A 19,710-nucleotide genomic window follows, 5' to 3' on the forward strand; every position below is an offset into this window, starting at 1 on the left:
TGAGCGCTTTAAACAATGGTTCTTGGTGTCGGAGTATTTGGTGCTCGATAATTCATTGGGTTTAAACTTGTGCAACTTTCACAATTGTCATGTCTAGTTTGTGGCATTTTTTTTTTTACAGCTCTCAATTTTACAAAATGCATCCCTCCTGAAAATGGCTTCATTTTTGCCAGGAAAATTAGTTTTTATTCTTAAGTTCTGAATTTTTCTCTAACTGTTGATAATCTTATCAATAGAGGTATGGATGCAAAGCTGAGCTTTGTGCTGACAACTAACAAAAAGACTGCAACACACAGTGCAAATACTACTGAACATCACACTTTCGGTTGACATGTTTTATTTTCTTCGCTACATTAATCATTAATAGTTTTTCTTCTACGCAACGTCCCGAACGGAAATCCCATATGATTTTCTTTTTTTGGTTTGATTCTAATTTCCCACCTCACACAAAGGGTTTTTTTCTTTCCCTTTTTTAAAACAAGTATTTAATGTGTCCTGAAACATTTTTGACTGAATGTAATTAACTTGTTAATTTTATAGATTACAAATTTACTTTAAAAAATCAGAAGAAAAAAATTAGAAGTAGATCATCCAATTTTGAGCTGACAGCTTTTCAAATCCTCTATCTAAATGATGAATATTTACTCCATTAAAATTTAAAGTGGTTTTGGTGTAAAATTAAATTGTTTTATTTTTGCGCATTGTTCGCTTAACCTCATTTTATTCCTTGATGGAAAATAGTATGGTGTTATTCTTATAACACTTTGAGAGTGTTCATTATCAATTACCTACTGCTGTGCTACAATGCTACATGCAGCTTCAACAGGACAATGCTTAAAGCTAACAAATATTGAAGGGTAGTATCTTTTCATAAATATTGAAAAGCTATCGGTCTAAAATATGAGTTTTTTCCCCCTTTTGTTTTTCTTCCTTTCCCTAAGAAAAGGAAACTGTTTTTGCCCCCAGGATATAACATTCATTTCATCTGTGTTGTTTCAGAACACTTTGTAATGTAAAAAGTACCTTTACCTTTTGTTTGAATCTTCTAATTGATTTCTTTTCTACTCATATTTTGTGGTGTTATTTCCTCAAACCAATTGTAATAATTCCTTCCTCTTTTTTTTAAATTTAGTTTTTTTTTTTTTTTTTTTTTTTTTTTTTTGGCATTGTATCTTTAGCACTGAACTTCTATTACTTCAAATGACCAATTTAAGTAATAATCATATCAATAATTAAGAACTTTTGCACCTATTTGATTTTTAAAGGAATATTAAAAAACACAAAACATTTCAAGGCGATCAATGTAACTAGACATTTTTGCCCTTAATTTTTGGATGATATTTTTTTAAGAGAAAGACCAGGAAAAATGAGATGATATACATTTAACAGTAATCAGATATTGACAGCAAAATCAGAACTCAAAATCAGCAATGGTGCAATTCGAGTTGGTTATGTAGTTTCTCCATGAGTTTTTAACCCAGAGATTTGTCTGTGTTTGCGGGAAAAGTAAATGTACTTCAGTACAAAGGTCAAAACTGTTGCCAAGATTGTGCATACTTTTTAACAAGAGGCTGCAGAATGTTCAAATAATCACCACCTAAACCTAATATTTGTAAAAGGTTACTAGTTTACTCTCCTTATAGCTTCCTTGTAGCTATACCCCTGAAGTATGTTGATATTTGCTCAATATCTTCTCTTCTACTTTAAATCCACCTACTTATAACGAAGCCAAGTCTTTTGTCCTTTAATACATACCTGTCAAGCGCTGGCATGTATCTACATTATAGTGTCTCAAAATGCCTGGATATCCCTTCTATTCTTTCGTGGATGAGCCATTTTTTTGAAATTTCTGATACGTTTGCTTGTGTGGCTTAAAAATAAAAGAGCGGAAGGTTTGATTATGACTTGTTTTAAAAACACCTATGTTCATGAAATTTTGCGACATCACAATGTAGATACCTATGCCTGTTTATATGGCCGCCGAAAAATAGTCTGTTCAATGACAATTTTGGATTTTAAATTTATGAGATAATTGTATCACCTTAAGCGACATTATTCTATTGTACATATGTTAATGAAATCTTCTTGATTCAAATAAGTAGCTGGTTAACTTTAGTCTGCTATTGGTTGGTGCCGTAACAATCTTCAGTTTTAATATCTGAAATACTCTGTATTTTTGGTCATGCAAACTAATTAATTAATTTAATTCGAAAGTAATGCTCATATAAACTCATACTTTTAACCGTCAAAAATTATAACTTGTATGGACTTTTTTACTTCAGTACGTAAAATCAGAAATGGAGTAGAATTATAAACGAACTCGAGCAAAAGTCCCTCATGAAGATTTTAAAGTTCAAAACTACGCAATGTAACATTTTATTTTTATCTAAAACTTAATAAGTTTTCCAAGATGCATCAGGAAACGTTGGACTTGCTCTTTGTAGAACTTGCTGGACTTCATTTCATCGAAAGGAAATAAATGTCGATAAAGGTTTTTTTTGGTACCACTGAGACTCCTTACAGAAAAAGCCTTTTCTGTGAGTAAATTGAAAAGTTATTTAAAAAAGAAAAAACTGGAAATAAAAAAGCAATCTCTGCAAGCAAACTTTCTGTTAACCCACTAATCTACGAACTCTGACATGTAGCATATCTCTCACAACTCGTCTATTAGAAGTAAGTAAAAATTGTAAGATGGTGACGCAGAAAGTTTTAACTTTTTATTTTACCCAAAATGATGGGCTTTATCTCTCAATTTCTTCTTGTCTGTGCTCAGGTCAAGTGTTCTCTCAAAATTTATACAATCGTCCAGAAGTGTTATCAACGAATGAAGGGCCACCAGCAGATGATGACTCTTATCTTGGTTACTCTGTTGCTGTCGGAGATTTTGCAGATGATGGGGAGGCTGGTGTGGCCGTCGGCATGCCAAGAGGTGCAGGTCTTCTTGGCAAGGTAAGCATTTCTAAATTCTATTTCCTTTCAACCCAACTCCAGGACATTCTGTATTCATCGAAATTTGTTCGTAGTGTGACGCGACTCTCTTCCGAGCAGAAGAAGAGAGTCGCGTCACAGTAGAAAAAAGCTAAATGTGTTCTAAATAATACCTGAAAATCTTAAACAATTGTTGCTCTGTCTCTCTCGTGGAGTCTTTAAATTCGTCGAGTATATTTCTGCTTGATATTCACTCAGGTAAGATTATTTAAAGTTTTTTTTTTAACACTTCATATATCCCTTGAGGGATAATCCTGCGCTCTACTCTCCCTAGAGCCCCATCCTCCCTTCGTCTCTAATCAAGCCAGCCCTAGGTTACCGTTGTTTGAGACTATCAAACTCGGGTCACCTGACTGGAAATCAAACTGGGGACCTCCAGATCACAGAGCAAGCACTACAACCACTACACCACAAAAGGACAACAATCGTAAATTAAAACGTTATTTCATTCCTAGGAGAAATATTAGATCGAAATTTGAATCTCAACTCAGAATCAATTCAACAAATGTTCAACACTCTGCTTTCCTGGTAAAATCACGGTCTTACCGTAGTATAGGATGACTCTCTTTATTTGATTGATTTTTCTATTGCAATCTGTGTATCATGGAAGGAATCTTGCTTCAAGTTCAAAGTGTCTCATTATTTGCCCATCCCTTTGTGATTGCAAATTTTCATCATACTCACTGATGTATTTTTTTATCTAGATTGTTCTGTACTCATGGAACCTGACCAACCTTCAAAACATCACTGGCGAACAGCTTGGAGCATATTTTGGCTACTCTTTGTGCGTAGTTGATGTTGATGGAGACGAACTTGATGATTTAATTATTGGGGCACCATTATACACAGATATGACAAACAATGAAGGCCACTATGAGAATGGAAGGGTCTACGTTGTTTACCAAGGAAGAGAAACTTACAAGTTCAGAGATCTGCATACGCGAGATGGTAAAAACTCCAAGTCAAGATTTGGCCTTGCTCTCACTTCCCTCGGCGATATCAACAAAGATGGCTTTGGTGGTATGTATGTCTTAAAGTTTCAAGTAGCTTTCCATGAAGAAGGATGAAAATATAATTAGAATATAACGGGTAACAAAGATCTGGATGTCTACAAGTTTAAGAGGCTTTGAAAATTGGGACATGTCACTAGAAAAATTGTACTAGAAAATGTCCAGAAATTTAATTTAATCAGTCTGAGTCTTCAAGGTGATCAAAAAAATGTACCTGTAAAAATGTAAAATGTATAACTTTTCTAAAGGAAATTGGGAATTACAGGTCACTTTTTGAAGCAGCAATACAAATTTTTTGTCGGTTTAATGCATATTGATATAGTTTGTTCGCAGTGAGAATGTTTTTTTAACATCAGCTGTTTAAATGAACTGGTGGTGGAAAGAGGGGAGTCTTATGTGATATTTGTGTAGACTGTTTATCAAGAAAACCAGAGGATTTATGCAATTTCTTATCAGGGAAGTCATAGGGATATGTGGCAGAAAATTTTTCCCTTTAACTTAGTAGTCACTTTGATTGACTAATTCTCTGACAAAGTTACCTTTGGGATGAAACGAGTACCTCTAAATTTCATGAAAAGAAGTGTAATCTAAATCTTCGTTTCTTTCCCCTCTCATAAATGATTCCTCTATTCATTGCTGAGAGAAAATTTTCAGAACAAGTGACAATGTTAATTATACACCTGGCAGTCCCTCTACTATGCAAAATAAAAATCCTCCTCAGATTACAGGACTTTCTACAGGAAGCATACTTGTAATAATCGTTAAAGAAGACAAATATAGCAAAAAACCAATATTATGTGCTGTAGTGTAAAATTCTGTTCATAGCACATGCATGCTCTCTCAGTTGGACATCCTTTTGTCTGCGTATGTTTAGTTGGTTACCAACCTGAAGGTAACAAATGTGTAGAGAATCTCTGTTTTTGCTGAGATTTCTGCCATGGCTCCAAACTTTACTGTAAATATCATCAATGAAATGAATGAAAACTTGGATTCATTCTACAATCTGTGTAAATTTGTGTACAGACTTTGCTGTTGGAGCCCCATATGATGGACAATTCGAGAGAGGAGCCGTGTATATCTATCATGGATCTCGCAATGGTGTTAGAGAGAAAGCCTCGCAAGTCATTTTTGCAGAAAACGTTCTACCAGGCCACGCTACAACTTTTGGATTCTCTCTTTCTGGAGGATTGGATTTGGATAACAATCAGTACCCTGATCTCATTATCGGCGCTTATGAAGCTGACTCGGCATTTTTCTTAAGGTATGATTTCCATAAAAAAAATGAATTATTTTCGAGAGACAATACTACCAAATCAATATGTGGAGTGAATAAATAAATTCAGAATTTCTAAGTGACGTCATTTCAGATTGTCGAATTCTGAGAGTATAACGTTTCTAAAAGCCTTAGATACCTGTGATAAAAATTGCTACTCAATGCTTTGTACGAACTGGAATCTTGTGATTAAAATATTTTTCTTCTATTTAAATTTTCAAAAGGAGCTTTAAATTTTGTAAAAATTGAAAATCTCACTTTGAAATGTTCTGATTTTTAAATGCTTAAATATTACTCTAGATTCGAAGATACCTAAATATTTTGCCTGCGTCTTGAAGACCATTAAATTCAACCAATTCAATTTAGAGGAAACCATTCTCTTTTTTCAAATCCATCAATTGAAATTTGTACCCTAAGTTTTTGTATTATATTTATTTCAGAGCAAGGCCCGTGGTGAAAATGCAGTCCAGTTTACAATTCATCTCAGAGTCTAAGCAGATCTCTCTTGAGGACCGTACTTGCAGTCTGAAAGACACCACTGAAGTTTCATGCCTTCAGTTGAGCACCTGCTTAGAATATTCTGGCATAGGAGTTGACAAGAACCTAGATTTTGATGTCCAACTTCTCCTAGACTCAAAGAAACCAAAAAGCCCCCGAATGTTCTTCTTATCAGAGGAAGGAAAGAATGTCATGAACCAAAGTTTACGGTTGGAAAAAGGCACCCGATTTTGCAAGAATATGAATGTCTATATCAAGGTCTGTACTCCTTTTCTCTCAAATGACTTCTTTCTCCTTTTATGTATTTGCATCTTATTTCAAAATGTCTCTAAATTTCATTCTTGCCCTCTTCAAAAAACTTTAAAGATATCTAAATAGATATCAATGGTGAATCTCCGAAACCTCGTACTTTGGTTTGAGACATTTCAGTCTTCCTGCCATCCTTTTTTTTAGATGGAAAACTACTCAACAGAGTGAGATTTTATTAAATTACAACTGCAGTGATTTTTCCTCTATAGTCTGTGCAAACCAATTAGACCGAATACAAATTTGGGCATTTTTGGGCGAACCGAGAATTGCAACGTCGGATCCCGGCGAGGAGCCGCTGGGTCAGCGCTGAGCTCACCGGGGTACTTTTCCCATTGTGTCCACGCCGGGCCTTTACCTGGCGGCCGGACTCTTGTCATTAAGGCCCTCTGGCTACTGGTGGACCAAAAATTGCACACCAATTTTTTTATCATCTGTGAATTTTTCCTTCATTTCAACGGATTCGGATGCATCTTGCAATCCTGATGAAAAATATATATAATTATAGGTAAATATAATGGTAAATTATTGTATTACAGAACTCGCGAATTCCTTCAGCGATTTCCAAAAACTCCAAAAAAGTTCTGTAGTACAAATAAGTAATTAAAGTCCATCTTCAGTTTTCCTTAAATTTTATCAGTTCTTTTTTTAAATTTGTTTCAGACATCTGTTCGGGACAAACTGACCCCTCTTGAAGCAGAGATGCGGTATACTCTTCGTGACGCCTACACTCACTTTACCTCCTCCTCACGCAGAACATCAAGACTCTTGACCCCTGTTTTAGATATGGACGATGAACTTGCTCTTGTGAGGAGAGACTCTGTCAGCATTCAAAAGAACTGTGGCAAGGATAACGTGTGCATTCCTGACCTTCGCTTAATTGCTCAACCGTAAGTAACCACCATCATGAAATTTTTTCTGCTGTGCTGAGGAAAAACACCGCATAAGCATTCAGAACATTGTCAAATTTTTTCTGAATTAATTTAAAAAGAATCCCCTGAAAAAATGGCAAATTGTTTTCTTTTGATTTATCAGAGAATTTCTTTCATTCAAACTCTGATTCTTAGAAAGCCTCACAGCTACAGAGCAAGGTAGGGTTGCACCGGTGGAGTAAGATTACTGTCACCAATTAGCTAGGACTGTTTTCATTGTGTCACTGTACCAGGATGTTGGTTAAATGGTGTAAGGTTCTCTCAATAAGAGACCTGAGATTGATGCACTCCTCATCAGTTGTAATCTTAATAGTACAGGGAAGAAATTTTCTGATATTATACACACAACTGACAGCAAATCAGACTTTTTTTTACCTATTTGTAGCTTCATATTGAAAGATAAAATTGTAAATTCCATTTTTTTGTAAGAGAAACGTTTTGAGACTAGCTGACTTCTCCATCCAGCCACCATCGCTATGAGCCAGGTATTATCGCTTGGTTTTTTTTAGGGAGGAGGAGGAAGTGCAATTTTTTTTTCCTACCCTTCATAATGCCTGAGAAACTGGACAAAACATGCCATGTTAACTATAACTTTTTTCTTGCAGCATCGTTCCACGAGTTATTCATTTTTCTTTTCTGTCTTCCTTGTCAATCACCAACCCAACAGTTGTGATGTTAGTTGTAAATTGTGAAATGACCAGGTCGCTACTATGAATTTCTTTTCTGTCGCAGGAGTGTGAAGCGCTACTTACTCGGCTCTGGTGAACGACTTTACATCGATGTGCTAGTACAGAATGAAGGTGAAGATTCCTTTGAATCAACCTTCGACATGGCGATACCACCTGGTATGAATTATGTTAATATTGAGCGAATTGATGATGCTGAAAAAGAAATTCCTGTGTTGTGCTCTGCTCCAACATATGCTAACAATTTCACACTTCACTGTGATATTGGAAATCCACTTCCAAAGGAGAAATTGGTAAGTTGTGCCACTTGTTACTGTAGGCACTTGAAACAAATCATAAATGCTTTCTTTCTTGCCCATGAGTTTTTCTGCAATCTTAAATAGCCGCACTTCAGAGACTGTATCCGTGACGTTTAGTGTGAAACTTAACTCAACTAGATAATGGTTCTTTTTTTATGAGCGGGAAGTTTGAATTGAGGCATCCTAAAAACGTAAATACCTTGGTTAGGAGTTACTGTTAATAATCTTTGTTGCATAAACCCTGTTCCATGTAAAATTTTGATTTGAAAGCATATCATAATGTTTAATTTGCACCTCTCTCCAGGTCCATTGACGTAAATTAGACCTACAAATGTCAGCTCTAGAACTTCTCATTTGTGAGCCAAAATGTATTTATAGTAAATCCTCAAAACACATAAACTGCTAGTGTGTAATTGTGTTCTAATATAATTTGATATTACATTCATGCAGGTTCACTTCAAAGTCATTTTAGAAGCTTTCCATAAAGAAGGAATGAAGCCTCGCTACGAATTTTACATGGCTGTGAACAGCACCAACCCTGAGAAAAGCATCTCCATTTCTGATAACCTGGAACATCTGAGTGTTCCAATTTGGGTGGAGTCAGATCTTATTCTGCAAGGGTAAGTTCTTTTCTAGTCAGTCAAGAAAGTCATATTGTTAGAACAGTTCAAATAAATTCATCTTAAACATTTTGAATCCAGTGAGAGATATTCCCAACTTTCTGAGTGATACAGAGGAATTTTATACCATTTTTCTGGTTTCAAGTCATCGTATTTTTAGTAAAATAAGTACAAAATTCTTTGTGGAGGTCAAGAATCAAATGCAAGTCCTGATTTTTTTTTTTTTTTATTATTATTTAAAAATATTAAAATTGTATCTCTTAAAAAGATCATGAGTTCTCATTTTTGGTATCAAATCACTTTATTGCAATCTATTTTCCAACATAATCTGCAACTAATTTTACTTAAAGGTATTTATTCATCTCCTAAAGGGGTCGTTCCTGAAGTATGTAACGTTTGGCTGGGAAGAGGGGGACCTGTATCACAAAAACAGTGCAAGAAGGGGAAGGAAGAATCAAATAATTTGTAAATTAGGGTTTTGTATTATACGAAGGATTCCAAAGTTATTTTTTTCTCTTTATACTTTTGGGTTCTCATTTGTTTTAATTTCTTTTCCCCAGATCATCTCATCCATCTGATGTCCACTACAATTCTACCATCTACAACTTCGAAAATATCACAACGGAAGCTGATATTGGACCACAAGTGATTCACATATATAGTATTCGGAATAAAGGACCGTCTGACATTTTAGAAGCTGAAGCTTACTTTTTGTGGCCATCTTACACGCTTGATGGAGATCATCTCCTCTACTTGCTCGAGCAGCCAGAAACCAGTGGGCCTGTTAAATGTGAACTTGTCGATAAAGTGAATGAACAGGAAGTCATTCTTGATAAGAAACGGAAATCATACCTTGAGTTGACAGGTATTCAAAACAGCTTAATGGGTGTGACATCTGCACAACACTCTGTCAGTCAAGGAAATAATCTGAAGTATGAAGAATCACAAAAATCATCCACCGCTTCAACATCATTTACTGCAAGTAACACCTTCAATGCTCGTGGTCAGAATAGTCGACAGAACAAAGGTGAAAAGAATGAGAAAAGTAAGCACAAAAAGTATGAGGAAAAGAAAAAGTTTGAAGAGTCAAGCTTTGAGACTGGATCTAGTGGATCCAGGTCTAGCTCTCAAAGCCGAGTTGGATCTGGTTACTCTGAAAGCTCTTACTCAGCCAACAGACAAAATACAGAAAAAGTTCACCAGAATGTTAGAGTGCCTATTGAAATAAGTGTCGCAAGTGCTAACAGATTATCAAGCTCAAGTTCAAGCAAGACATCTGAGGACCAATTCAACGTTCAGACTAAAGAAGAAGGATCAGCTCAGAGTGTCAATCAAGCTGGAATCCATGAAAATGTTGGTGTCGATATTAGCCGCAGCTCATCAAAGAATTATGAAAGCTCCTTTGCATCCAACAGGAATGCTAATGCTGCCAATTCGAGGCGAGTCTCAAGTGGTGAGCGTTTTGATAAGAACTACAACCAAGGAAGCTCCATCGATCTAGGTGCAAATCATGGCCTTGATTTTAGTGTAACCACCGATGGTAAAGATCACTCCTCGTTCCACTCGGTAGATAAATCATATACAGCTAACACAACCTGGGACTCGGACAGTGGGGTCCAAAGAACTGTTGACCACTCCAGCTGGAAAACGAATGATGATGGTGTTGTTAAAAATGGAAGTAGAAGCAGAGTATATTCTGGTCAACCAAACGTTGATTTTGGAATTGATAGTAACTATGGAGTCACAAAAAGTAGTTCTGGAAACTACAACTTTGATATCAATTTAGCAAATAGTCAGACTGGTAGAAGTGGCTCTGGTCAGCTCCACACTGGCTCTGATGCTGAAAGCCGCTATTTTGCCGGAAATAATGCAGACTTAGGGAGCCGCTCTCAACACAATTATGCAGTGTCTGAGGCCTCCGAGACTGTATCAGAGAGTTCTCGTCGGTTTTCAAAGAATGAGGGTGACATCTGGAGCAACACTCAAAAAAGTAGGGAAAGATTGGATGAAGAAAGGAGGAACCGAGCTAACCTAGCAGCAAAGAGACGGCAGGAAGAATTCGACAGGCAAAGGCTTGAGGAAGCAGAACGAAGAAGACAAGAAGAGGAACGGCAAAGGTTTGAGGAAGCGGAGCAAAGAAGGCAGGAAGAGGAGAGGCATCGAGCAGAGGAGCTGGAAAGGAGGAGGTATGAGGAGAGAGAAAGACAGCGGCAAGAAGAAATTGAGAGGAGAAGGAATGAAGAGTATGAAAGAAAGAGGATTGAGGAGATTGAAAGGAGGACTCATGAAATAAATCAAAGAGGTCGCTCATCTTCTTACCAATCGTCCTCCTCTTACCAGTCCTCCGCGTCCCACCAATCTTCTGCATCCCACCAGTCCTCAAGCAAAGAGGTGGAAGACAGCTCCGGTAGGCTTAAATTGTACACCAAGTACAAGAGAGAAATAACTCTTAAGGATGATGAAGAACTTGAAGATGCCCTGAATTGTGGGCCAACCAAATGCACAAAGATCAGGTGCTCCATCGGCCGCCTATCGAAAGATCAAGAGGGATGGGTAGCTTTCAGATCCAGAGTTTGGATGCCGACTATCAAGAAGGTACTTGGATTTTTGTTACTCCAGCTTTTTTCTCTGTAGGATAATGTGCAGTAGTAAAACGATATGGTCAAAAATAGAAAAACTCTTAGAAATGTAATTTTCTTAGTTGTAAGTATATATTAAACGCATAATTTTTCAGCTGAGGCCTCTCTGCTGATTTTGAATTCAGGACCGTGTGAGAAGAGGGACTATAGCCTCTAAGATAGGCTTTGTTTCCATTATTTGTTCTCAAACCTATCCACTGTCATTTTTTAACGTTCCAAGACCATTCAGGATATTTTTGGAGCTCTCGCATGTGTTAGAGATTTGCGATTCAAGTACTTATTCTTTTACAAAATTTGGCTGAGAACATGATGGTGCCACTAGTTTTCTCTGAAACGAACTCAAAAGCTCAGAAGAAGGTCTCAAAATTGATTTGCTTCCTATCTGTGCATGGAGAGTTAGACTATGTGTAGAGGTGGACTCTCAACATAGTGTGGAAGAACCCCTCCATTCCGGCTACAATTTTCAGAGCTTCAGAGTTAATTGTAGCGAAAGCCAGTGGCATCATCATGTTTCTCGCGAAATTACTTGCTCTAAGAAAAAGTACTTAAATTGCAAATCCCTGACACATGCAAGAACTCCATCTCCCATTTAACTTATTCATTTTGACAGGAATAGTTTTCACTCTCAGATTTCATCAAAGTTATCGGTTATCATGTTTTCCTTTTCATTAATTTGAATGTTTTTGCATTTTCAGATTGCCGATGACAAAGAGGTTCATTTAAGTTCAATGTTAGCAGCTCGTGTAACTAAATTACCGCATGTCGGTGCTCCTGATGTTCCTGTCGTTAGAAGTCATGAAATTCGTACTCAGGTTCTATCGAGAGATACCGGAGTTGAACCAGAGATGGTCCCTCTTTGGGTTGTGATTCTCTCCGCAGTACTTGGTGCCTTAATACTAATGCTGCTGATATACTTACTTTACAAGGTAAGTTTGCGAATAATGAACATTATACAGTTCCTAGCAAAATTCACTCATTGAGTCTGGAGCATACAGATTTTGGAGGATCGATTTGAATTGCCGGGAAACACTTCAATCCATAATTTCTACGTAAGGTTTCTCTAAGATTGCTTGTCAAGAGAAGATTTAAATTTATGGGAAGCGTTAAATGCCATTGTTTGTATAAGGTTAGAGCTCAGCAAAAACCATGGGCAGAACTAGAAATTTTTTTTATTTTTGGGGGGGGGGGGGGTGTAGGACACCTGGTCAAGGAATGTCTTGGAGACACTGAAATCACACTGTCGAGGGAGATTTTTGGAACTCCCACAGGTCCAATGGGGGGCTTGGAGGATCTCTTTAGTCTCAAAGGAGAGTCTGGGGTCTTCCTTCGAAAACTTTGCATAGTTGAGTCATTGCAGGAAGCGGTTTTGAGCTGTCCTGAACAACAAATTGGATTGCATTTTGCAAAAAGGAACCACTAGCATTGCAATGATGCTAAGATTGTGCAACTTCATCTTTTGCAATAAAATTGCGGAAATCGTGAAAAACTATGAAATTTAGATGGTAATTTTTGTCTTAAATTTACAGTTTTTAGCGAGGTAAAATAGAAACTATTAATGGATAATCGGGTTTTTCCTCCAAGACAAAAGAAGTTGCACAATCTTAGCAACATTGCAATGCTAGTGGTTCCTTTTTGCAAAATGCAATCCAATTGATGGAATGAAAATTTCAAAGGTCACATACCTCGGCCCCATAGTAGTTCAGCCCAAAGCAAGAAATTTAAAATTTCCCAGCAGATGAAGGTGTTCCTCTCATTTGAAATCAAATTATTCATAAAATAATATGATTTTGCACCCTATAAAATTCCTTTCCTCAGTTTCTTATGATGTGTTGATATTGGAATAATTGCTAGTTGAAAGGCATATTGGTCTTTGCCTATTTCTAATGCCCTGTCATGTTCTGCTGGAAAACTATTCTATCCAAAGTTTTGATTAGTTAAAGTTAAATTAATAAGTCCTAGTGTAAAACTGAACAGCTGGCAAACGCTGTTCTCATTTGGAATGTAGTCAAAGGGTTGCATGCTTAAAAGTAGGCAAAGAATGAGACAGAGCATATGCATTAATATGTACACTCAGATTTTTGAAAGTGTGATTTCTGTAATAGGTTTCTGCTCACAATCTCAGTTAAATTATTTTTGTTGATGTTTCGTTTCTCTTTTTCAGTGTGGTTTCTTCAAGCGTAATCGCCCGCAAAACATCCCTGAAAAACAACCCTTGAACCGTAATGGAATTTATCAAACTGGAGATGAAGCACTGTAGTGAAATTTATCAAGGTTCCTTACATGTGCCTTCTGCCATTACCTCAATGTAGTCTCACGATTACTTTCTCCGGAAAGAAAAGAGCCGCCAATTTTCTGAATCGACAAGTCATAGGAGTATTTGCATAAGTTCTTCTAATTTAGGCGCAGTGTGATATTTGTTATAAATTAATTGCATCTAAAATTTGTTATCTGTTTAAAGTTTTAATAGATTTATTTATGTAGGTATTTCAAGTTACTTTTTTATGGTCATGTTGAAGCGTCAAATTCTAAAAACTAGATTTTTAATGCAGTCTTTATGGAGCCTTTTCTTATGAATACCTATTCTCCACTTTCGCAATTGAAGCAATTCTTAATGAAGAATACTCAATTTAAAGTGTAACTTTGTTCACTCAGCCGCCTCATTTTATTTTAATTTTAAGTGCCATTCTTACTTGCTCAACTATTAAAGTTTCACACTCAGTCTGCTCGGACGAACTCAACCTGAACTCAGCACAGTCAGTTTAGCTATGTCTAGTTGTTAAAACCAGTCTAGGTGCTAACCAAGTTTAAATTGAAGTTAACTTTTAAATCCAACCTGTGTCGATTCTCATACATGAAAGTAGTTCTTGCAATCTGAATTTTTCATCATAACTTCACTCCCCAATTTTTTTTTTTTTTTTAACTTGAAATACTGACCCTGCAGCCATCATTTTTTACTTATTAATTCACCCTCTTTTGTATTGCCTTTTAATGGGCTTTTGCTTGATCTTTAGTCAGTATTTTGATCAGAAATTTACTTACTGAAGAAATTCAGCACTCTTGAGTTCCTTTTTTATTTTTAAAGTATTATCCAACTGTGCCATGTGTTACATTTTAATTTTTGTCTGATCCTGTATCACGCTCTTCAGTTGGAAAAAAAAGAAGAAGAAAAATAATTATTAAAACTTTGAGTAAAGAAGCGATAGTGATAAGTTTAGTTTTGCTGTTTTCTTTTTCATTAGTGTGTTTGTAGAAGCAGGTTGTAGAAGCTGAATTTAGTTAAGAAAATTATTTGAAAATCAGTGCAGGAAAATTGAACCATCATTATCAATTGTCAAGTTTTTTTTTTTAATTATTCACAGTAGATTGTTGATAACATAAAGTCGTAGAAACCTTCTGAAGAGCCTTAGACAAGTAATCCTTTATTAGATTTTGAAAAGCAAAATTTTATGGATCTAATTTTAAAAACCATTTTTTCCATGGTTTGATACCCATTTTACATTTTTTTTTAGGATTTTTGAGAAAAAATTATCAATGGCTACTGAATTGGTCAAATAAAGGAAAGAAAAATAAATATTATTGTAAGCACAATACAATTCCCAGTCAAACTTTGAAAAACATTATATTGGGTACTTTTTTGTAATTATTCTTGTTTGTAGTTTCCTTTTTGTAAATAATTATCTTTATAAATAGATTACGTATGTACAACTTCAAACGTGATATTAAGAGAAACTCTCACTTTTGTCTAACTGTAAATGTAAAAACTAACATCTGTAATTAATGTGACGTGTGTATGCCCCCTGTAGTATTGTGTAAATTCAACTCAAGCATTTGAAATGAGAAGATGTAAATTTGTAAAAGTATTTTTGTAAATTAAAACCGAATCACTAACATACTTTGTAGAAGACGAAAAAAGTACTGCAGTCAATGAAGAATACTTGTTACAGATGTTTACAGATGATGAAGAAATACTTATTTTAGTTCGAATTATGGTTAATTTTCCTTTTTCACGTAAAAAAATAGAATTTATGATAATTTCTATGATTTTCCATTACAACATGAAAAGATACTTGCGAAAGTTTTAAGAATTAAATTTAAAAGTAGAGTCAAAATTCGGGAACACTGCAATCAAGATAGGAGCCGTTCGTAAAATATTTCCAGATTTTTAGACACCGCCCTCCTCCTCCTTTGTACCTTTTTTGTGATGGAGATCCTTATCCTTGAACGTGTAAAAATAAAATGGTGTAACGCTCCCCATGACCCTCCTCCCCTCTAGAGCAAAATGTATCTTATGAACGGCATGTATTCTAGTTTCATTATTGACAAGAAAAAGGTGAAGTAGTTAATGTAGCGAAGTCATCTTTAACCAGCCTAATATTTTGATTTATAGACGCGCCTAAGTTTCATCAATTTTAAGGAAATTTTTAATGCGACATTTAACCTCAGAAAAAATTGTTACTCTGCAATTTCAGGTAGTACATTCAAGAACTCGTTAAAATTACTTTGAGCCTTTTTGCTGAGAAGCAAAAGCCAGCAGTTCTGAATAGAATGCTTCAAAATCTGATTTACTTCATCAGAATTTTTAGTAAGTAATTCTCCATCTTCTTTAATCGGGTGAAATGCTGTGTTTAAAGTATTTGGAATCTTTTAAATTTTTACTGTGGTAGGAAGTTCAATAATGCACTTACTAAGCAACATTTTAGTATTTTTTGCAACCCCTTCTGAAACTAAATCAGGTTTTGTAAAGAAATAAATAAAAAAGTTTAGTTAATCTTTGTTCTTAAGACTAACCATTAGGTATGTTTTTTAAGAATGAGTTTTTTTAGTCAACTGTAAATACTCTTAATGTTTAGGTTGTTTTTTTTTATTAATTGTATCAACAATTTTTTGTTAACTGTGTAATAACTTCATCATTTTTCATTTTTTATTTATTTCACGACTGTGCATCTTCATTTTGTTTTGTGCTTTAGCATTTTCATGTCTGTGCCTCATATGTATAATTTATTGTAAATCATCTTCAGCGTTAAGCTTACTTTTTTGTGTGTGTACCAATACTGATTATTGGTCACATGGCTAATATCTTAGTCCCCCTCCCCCCCTCATCTTTATCTTACGTTAAAGACTTATCTTGGTCCATTGAAATCATCATTTTATGGAAAATTCTGTCCCATATCTTGCCATCAACACAAGACAACGTATTGATAAGTTTTCAAGTTACCATTCTTTTTTTTTGGAGGCTCTATTTGTTGTAGTTTACTTTTTGCTGGTCTGACTTTTTTTCAGAGCTGTCAAAAAATCTAGTTTGCTGATAAAACAGTTAATAGAATCGCAATTTGGTCTCTGTCTATTTAGCTTTTCCCAGGTAATAAACAAAACAAAATAGCTTATCTCCGGTATGAAAACCATTGATTCTAAACAAGAACTCTTGCTCCATCTAGTCTAAATTTATAAAACAACTTAAAACGCGTGGATATTAGATAGATAACTGTATTTATCAATGATTGTTCTAGATTATGACATAGTTTGCAGGGCAAATCAGATTTCTAAATGACCTAAAGCAGTGTTGCCATGATTTCAATCACTCTTAATAGCTTTGAAAAGCACAGCAAACAGTAAAGACATTTTTACTCTGTGGAAGGTACCTTAAATAAGACAATAATGAAATACGCATGAGAATTTAATTTTTAGTGGGCATTTAAGCAACACATAACGCCATTTTTTCAATTTTTTTAGTTTTCCCTCTCCTAGTGAGTCCCCCCTTTGATGAGCCCTCTCTCTCTCTCTCTCTTGCGGCAAGAACCCTCATTCTAAAATCAGACCTGCCATTATGGTAATGTAATGGTGGGTAAGACTCCCCCTTTCCCAATTTTCATTGGTTAATTTGATGAAATGTAGACTTTAAATCCTTTCTCCCTCCACAATTTGAAATTTCACTGAATCATAGGTTGTAGCACCTTCTTTTTCCTGTAATGTCTCATCGTCCAAGCTCAGACCCTATACCCCTCCCTAAGTGCATTATGTTTTACCTAAATGCTCCTATCTGTTAATTTTTACCTAGTCACTAATCATTCATCCATTTCCATTGCCAGTCAATGAACCGATTGTAAAAACATCGATTTTGTAGTTAAGATAATTTATTTTGTATTTTTAACACTACCTTATCATTAATCTTGGAGAGATTCGAATACAATGTGTTTCATCCATTTGTAATGTACTTATTTGTTTTAGTGTTTGTGAATAGATTAACTGTTTAACTGTTGACAAAAAAATTAACTGTGAATTGAAAATAGTAAATTATAATTAAGTAAATGCACAGTATTAAGTAGGTCAACTTATTATTCTCTTTTTGTATCATGCATGATCCAGTGGGACGTTAGTAAATTCTACCTACTCTGGTCATATTTTGTCCTCAGTAACGCACCAGCTTCAGAGATATTGTATCATTCGGGATATATACTTTTCAGATCCACTATGATGAATGCTGGAAAAGTCTGCTAAAGTACTGAAAATAAATTCTGTTTATGCTTTAAGCCAACCATATGCTTCGCTCTGAAATTCATATTTTGTATCTAAAATTTTATCTTGTAATTTTTAAGAAATCTAAGCCTATGAAAGTTTTTTTCGTGGATCGGAAATTGTGATTTTTTGGTATGGCTGTAATTTTTCGTTGAGGAAAATTTGGACTCTGTAATAAGTTTTGCACTATGTCCTAGTGCATCCCAACTTAATATCGCTTTCCTTTTTTTGTCCAAGTAAACTTTCTCTGGTTGCTTTTTGTACCAAGCAGACTCTAAGAGCCGTTGTCATAGTTGTTTCTGAAACTTTAAGACCTCTTTTAGCCATAAGCAATACTTTGCTAGAGGAAGCCTTTGAACTAGAGTATGCATCCCCAAGGGGCGTGGAATAAGATATCTAATACGAGGTTACAAGTATCCATAGTAAATTTTAACTATCATGCTTAGTTCTCACTGTGCAGTCTGAAATCTGGTGCTATGAGTGTAGTCATTTGTGTCGGGAGGGAGAAAATTCTTTTGTTTGTTTTAGTGTTGGTACCTCATCATCAGTTTCCCTCTACAGAGAACAAAATGTAGGTTCTCCAAGAAACATTTTTTGGGAACCAATGCAAGTATAAAACGCTGATAAAAAAAATGTGAATGGAAAATATCATAACCCTCTTAACTGAAGTGTTTCTGTTGAGAATATGCTTTGTTAATGTTTACAAGTGTAAAATCAAATTTCATCAGTTTTTAACAAATTTTGTCTGACTTAGACCAAAACAAATTTTACTTACATTTTAATCCATCAATCGAATTTTTCTGCGTTAATTTTGGTGTCATTTTAGTCACCTATTTAGCAGGCATTTTTGATTGATCATTTTATTTTTTTAAATCAACCTTCTATGCAGATTTCCTCAATTTCATTCCTCACAGAACATTTACAAATATTTTCCTCTCAAGAAAATGTCTATGCAGATTAAGTAAGCACCTACCTATTTTAACTTAATTTTTAAATTGTTTATTTTTAATAAAATGACTAAAATTTTTAAATTGTGCTTTTTCTCTGAGCCTTCCGTATTACCTTAGATATTTAATTTATTCAATACCTCAACTACCTGTATAATAGCAGTATTTGCTTCAGCTTATACAATAATTTTTATTACTAATTCTGAGAGTAACTCAACATTGACAAAATTGGGTCATCTGAAGTCTCAAAGGTTTTCGACAGAAAATAAAATCCAGTCACCTAGTTAGAGACCTTGCGAATAGAGAGGTGTCTACCCAAGATCCCATGTTACATGATAATTGCGTTTGTTAGTTGTGGTTCAGTTAGAAGAACCTGCAAGCGAAACCATGTATCCTTCCATGCATACTTATTTTTGAGTTTGGGAAAGCATGCTAACTTTGACGGCAAACACTGCACAATGCAACTGCATAAGCATAATACGTATGATACACCTTGTTGTCTCCGTAAAGTTTTCAATACATTTTGTAAATTTTTTATGGTCTGAGGATGAGAAAAGTTAAATTTAGTTTTTTGACGTGAGTGTATTAAAGTCACTTAAAAATAAAGCTTTTAGGGGCTTGATTCAAAGGAGAGAAACCTTGATAGATATACTAAGCGCCTCCATTTTTATCCCCCCCTTCAACCAGGAAAATACTAAAAAAAAAGACATCAAATTCCAACTGGTTTTTGTTTTGTTTCTCAAACAAACAGGACTGCAAACAAGGGGAGGTTGTCTTTGAAGTGCAAAACCTACTCTGGTTTTTATTTGATTTGCCCAATTATTTACTCAATCATATTTTATAAGCAATATGTCTAGTTAGTGTTAGTTTCAGTGGAAACACGAAACAAGATTTTTAATCATCAATCGTATCGTGCTAGACCAAAAGAAGGAAGAAAAAATATAGGTATATACAAAACGGTTTTAACACATCAGTGTTGTAAAGCACGTCTATATCTAG

At 35.2% G+C, this 19,710-nt stretch overlaps 1 protein-coding gene across 2 annotated transcripts in view; it reads left to right on the top strand.

Annotated features, from left to right (window-relative positions):
• The window catches only part of if (integrin subunit alpha inflated), a 201,641-nt gene extending 182,846 nt beyond the window's left edge, over positions 1-18,795 (top strand). For both annotated transcript variants that reach the window (XM_019048536.2, XM_019048537.2), the window contains 10 exons: positions 2,774-2,949; positions 3,693-4,008; positions 5,022-5,259; positions 5,712-6,027; positions 6,739-6,965; positions 7,740-7,986; positions 8,443-8,612; positions 9,173-11,207; positions 11,947-12,177; positions 13,413-18,795. In XM_019048536.2, the coding sequence (XP_018904081.2) occupies positions 2,774-2,949; positions 3,693-4,008; positions 5,022-5,259; positions 5,712-6,027; positions 6,739-6,965; positions 7,740-7,986; positions 8,443-8,612; positions 9,173-11,207; positions 11,947-12,177; positions 13,413-13,508 (4,052 nt within the window). In that variant the 3' untranslated portion in view covers positions 13,509-18,795. The remainder of the gene's footprint in view (positions 1-2,773; positions 2,950-3,692; positions 4,009-5,021; positions 5,260-5,711; positions 6,028-6,738; positions 6,966-7,739; positions 7,987-8,442; positions 8,613-9,172; positions 11,208-11,946; positions 12,178-13,412) is intronic.
• The last annotated feature ends 915 nt before the right edge of the window (positions 18,796-19,710 follow it).

This window comes from Bemisia tabaci, chromosome 3 (genome assembly GCF_918797505.1).
Source record: "Bemisia tabaci chromosome 3, PGI_BMITA_v3".
Taxonomy (NCBI): domain Eukaryota; kingdom Metazoa; phylum Arthropoda; class Insecta; order Hemiptera; family Aleyrodidae; genus Bemisia; species Bemisia tabaci.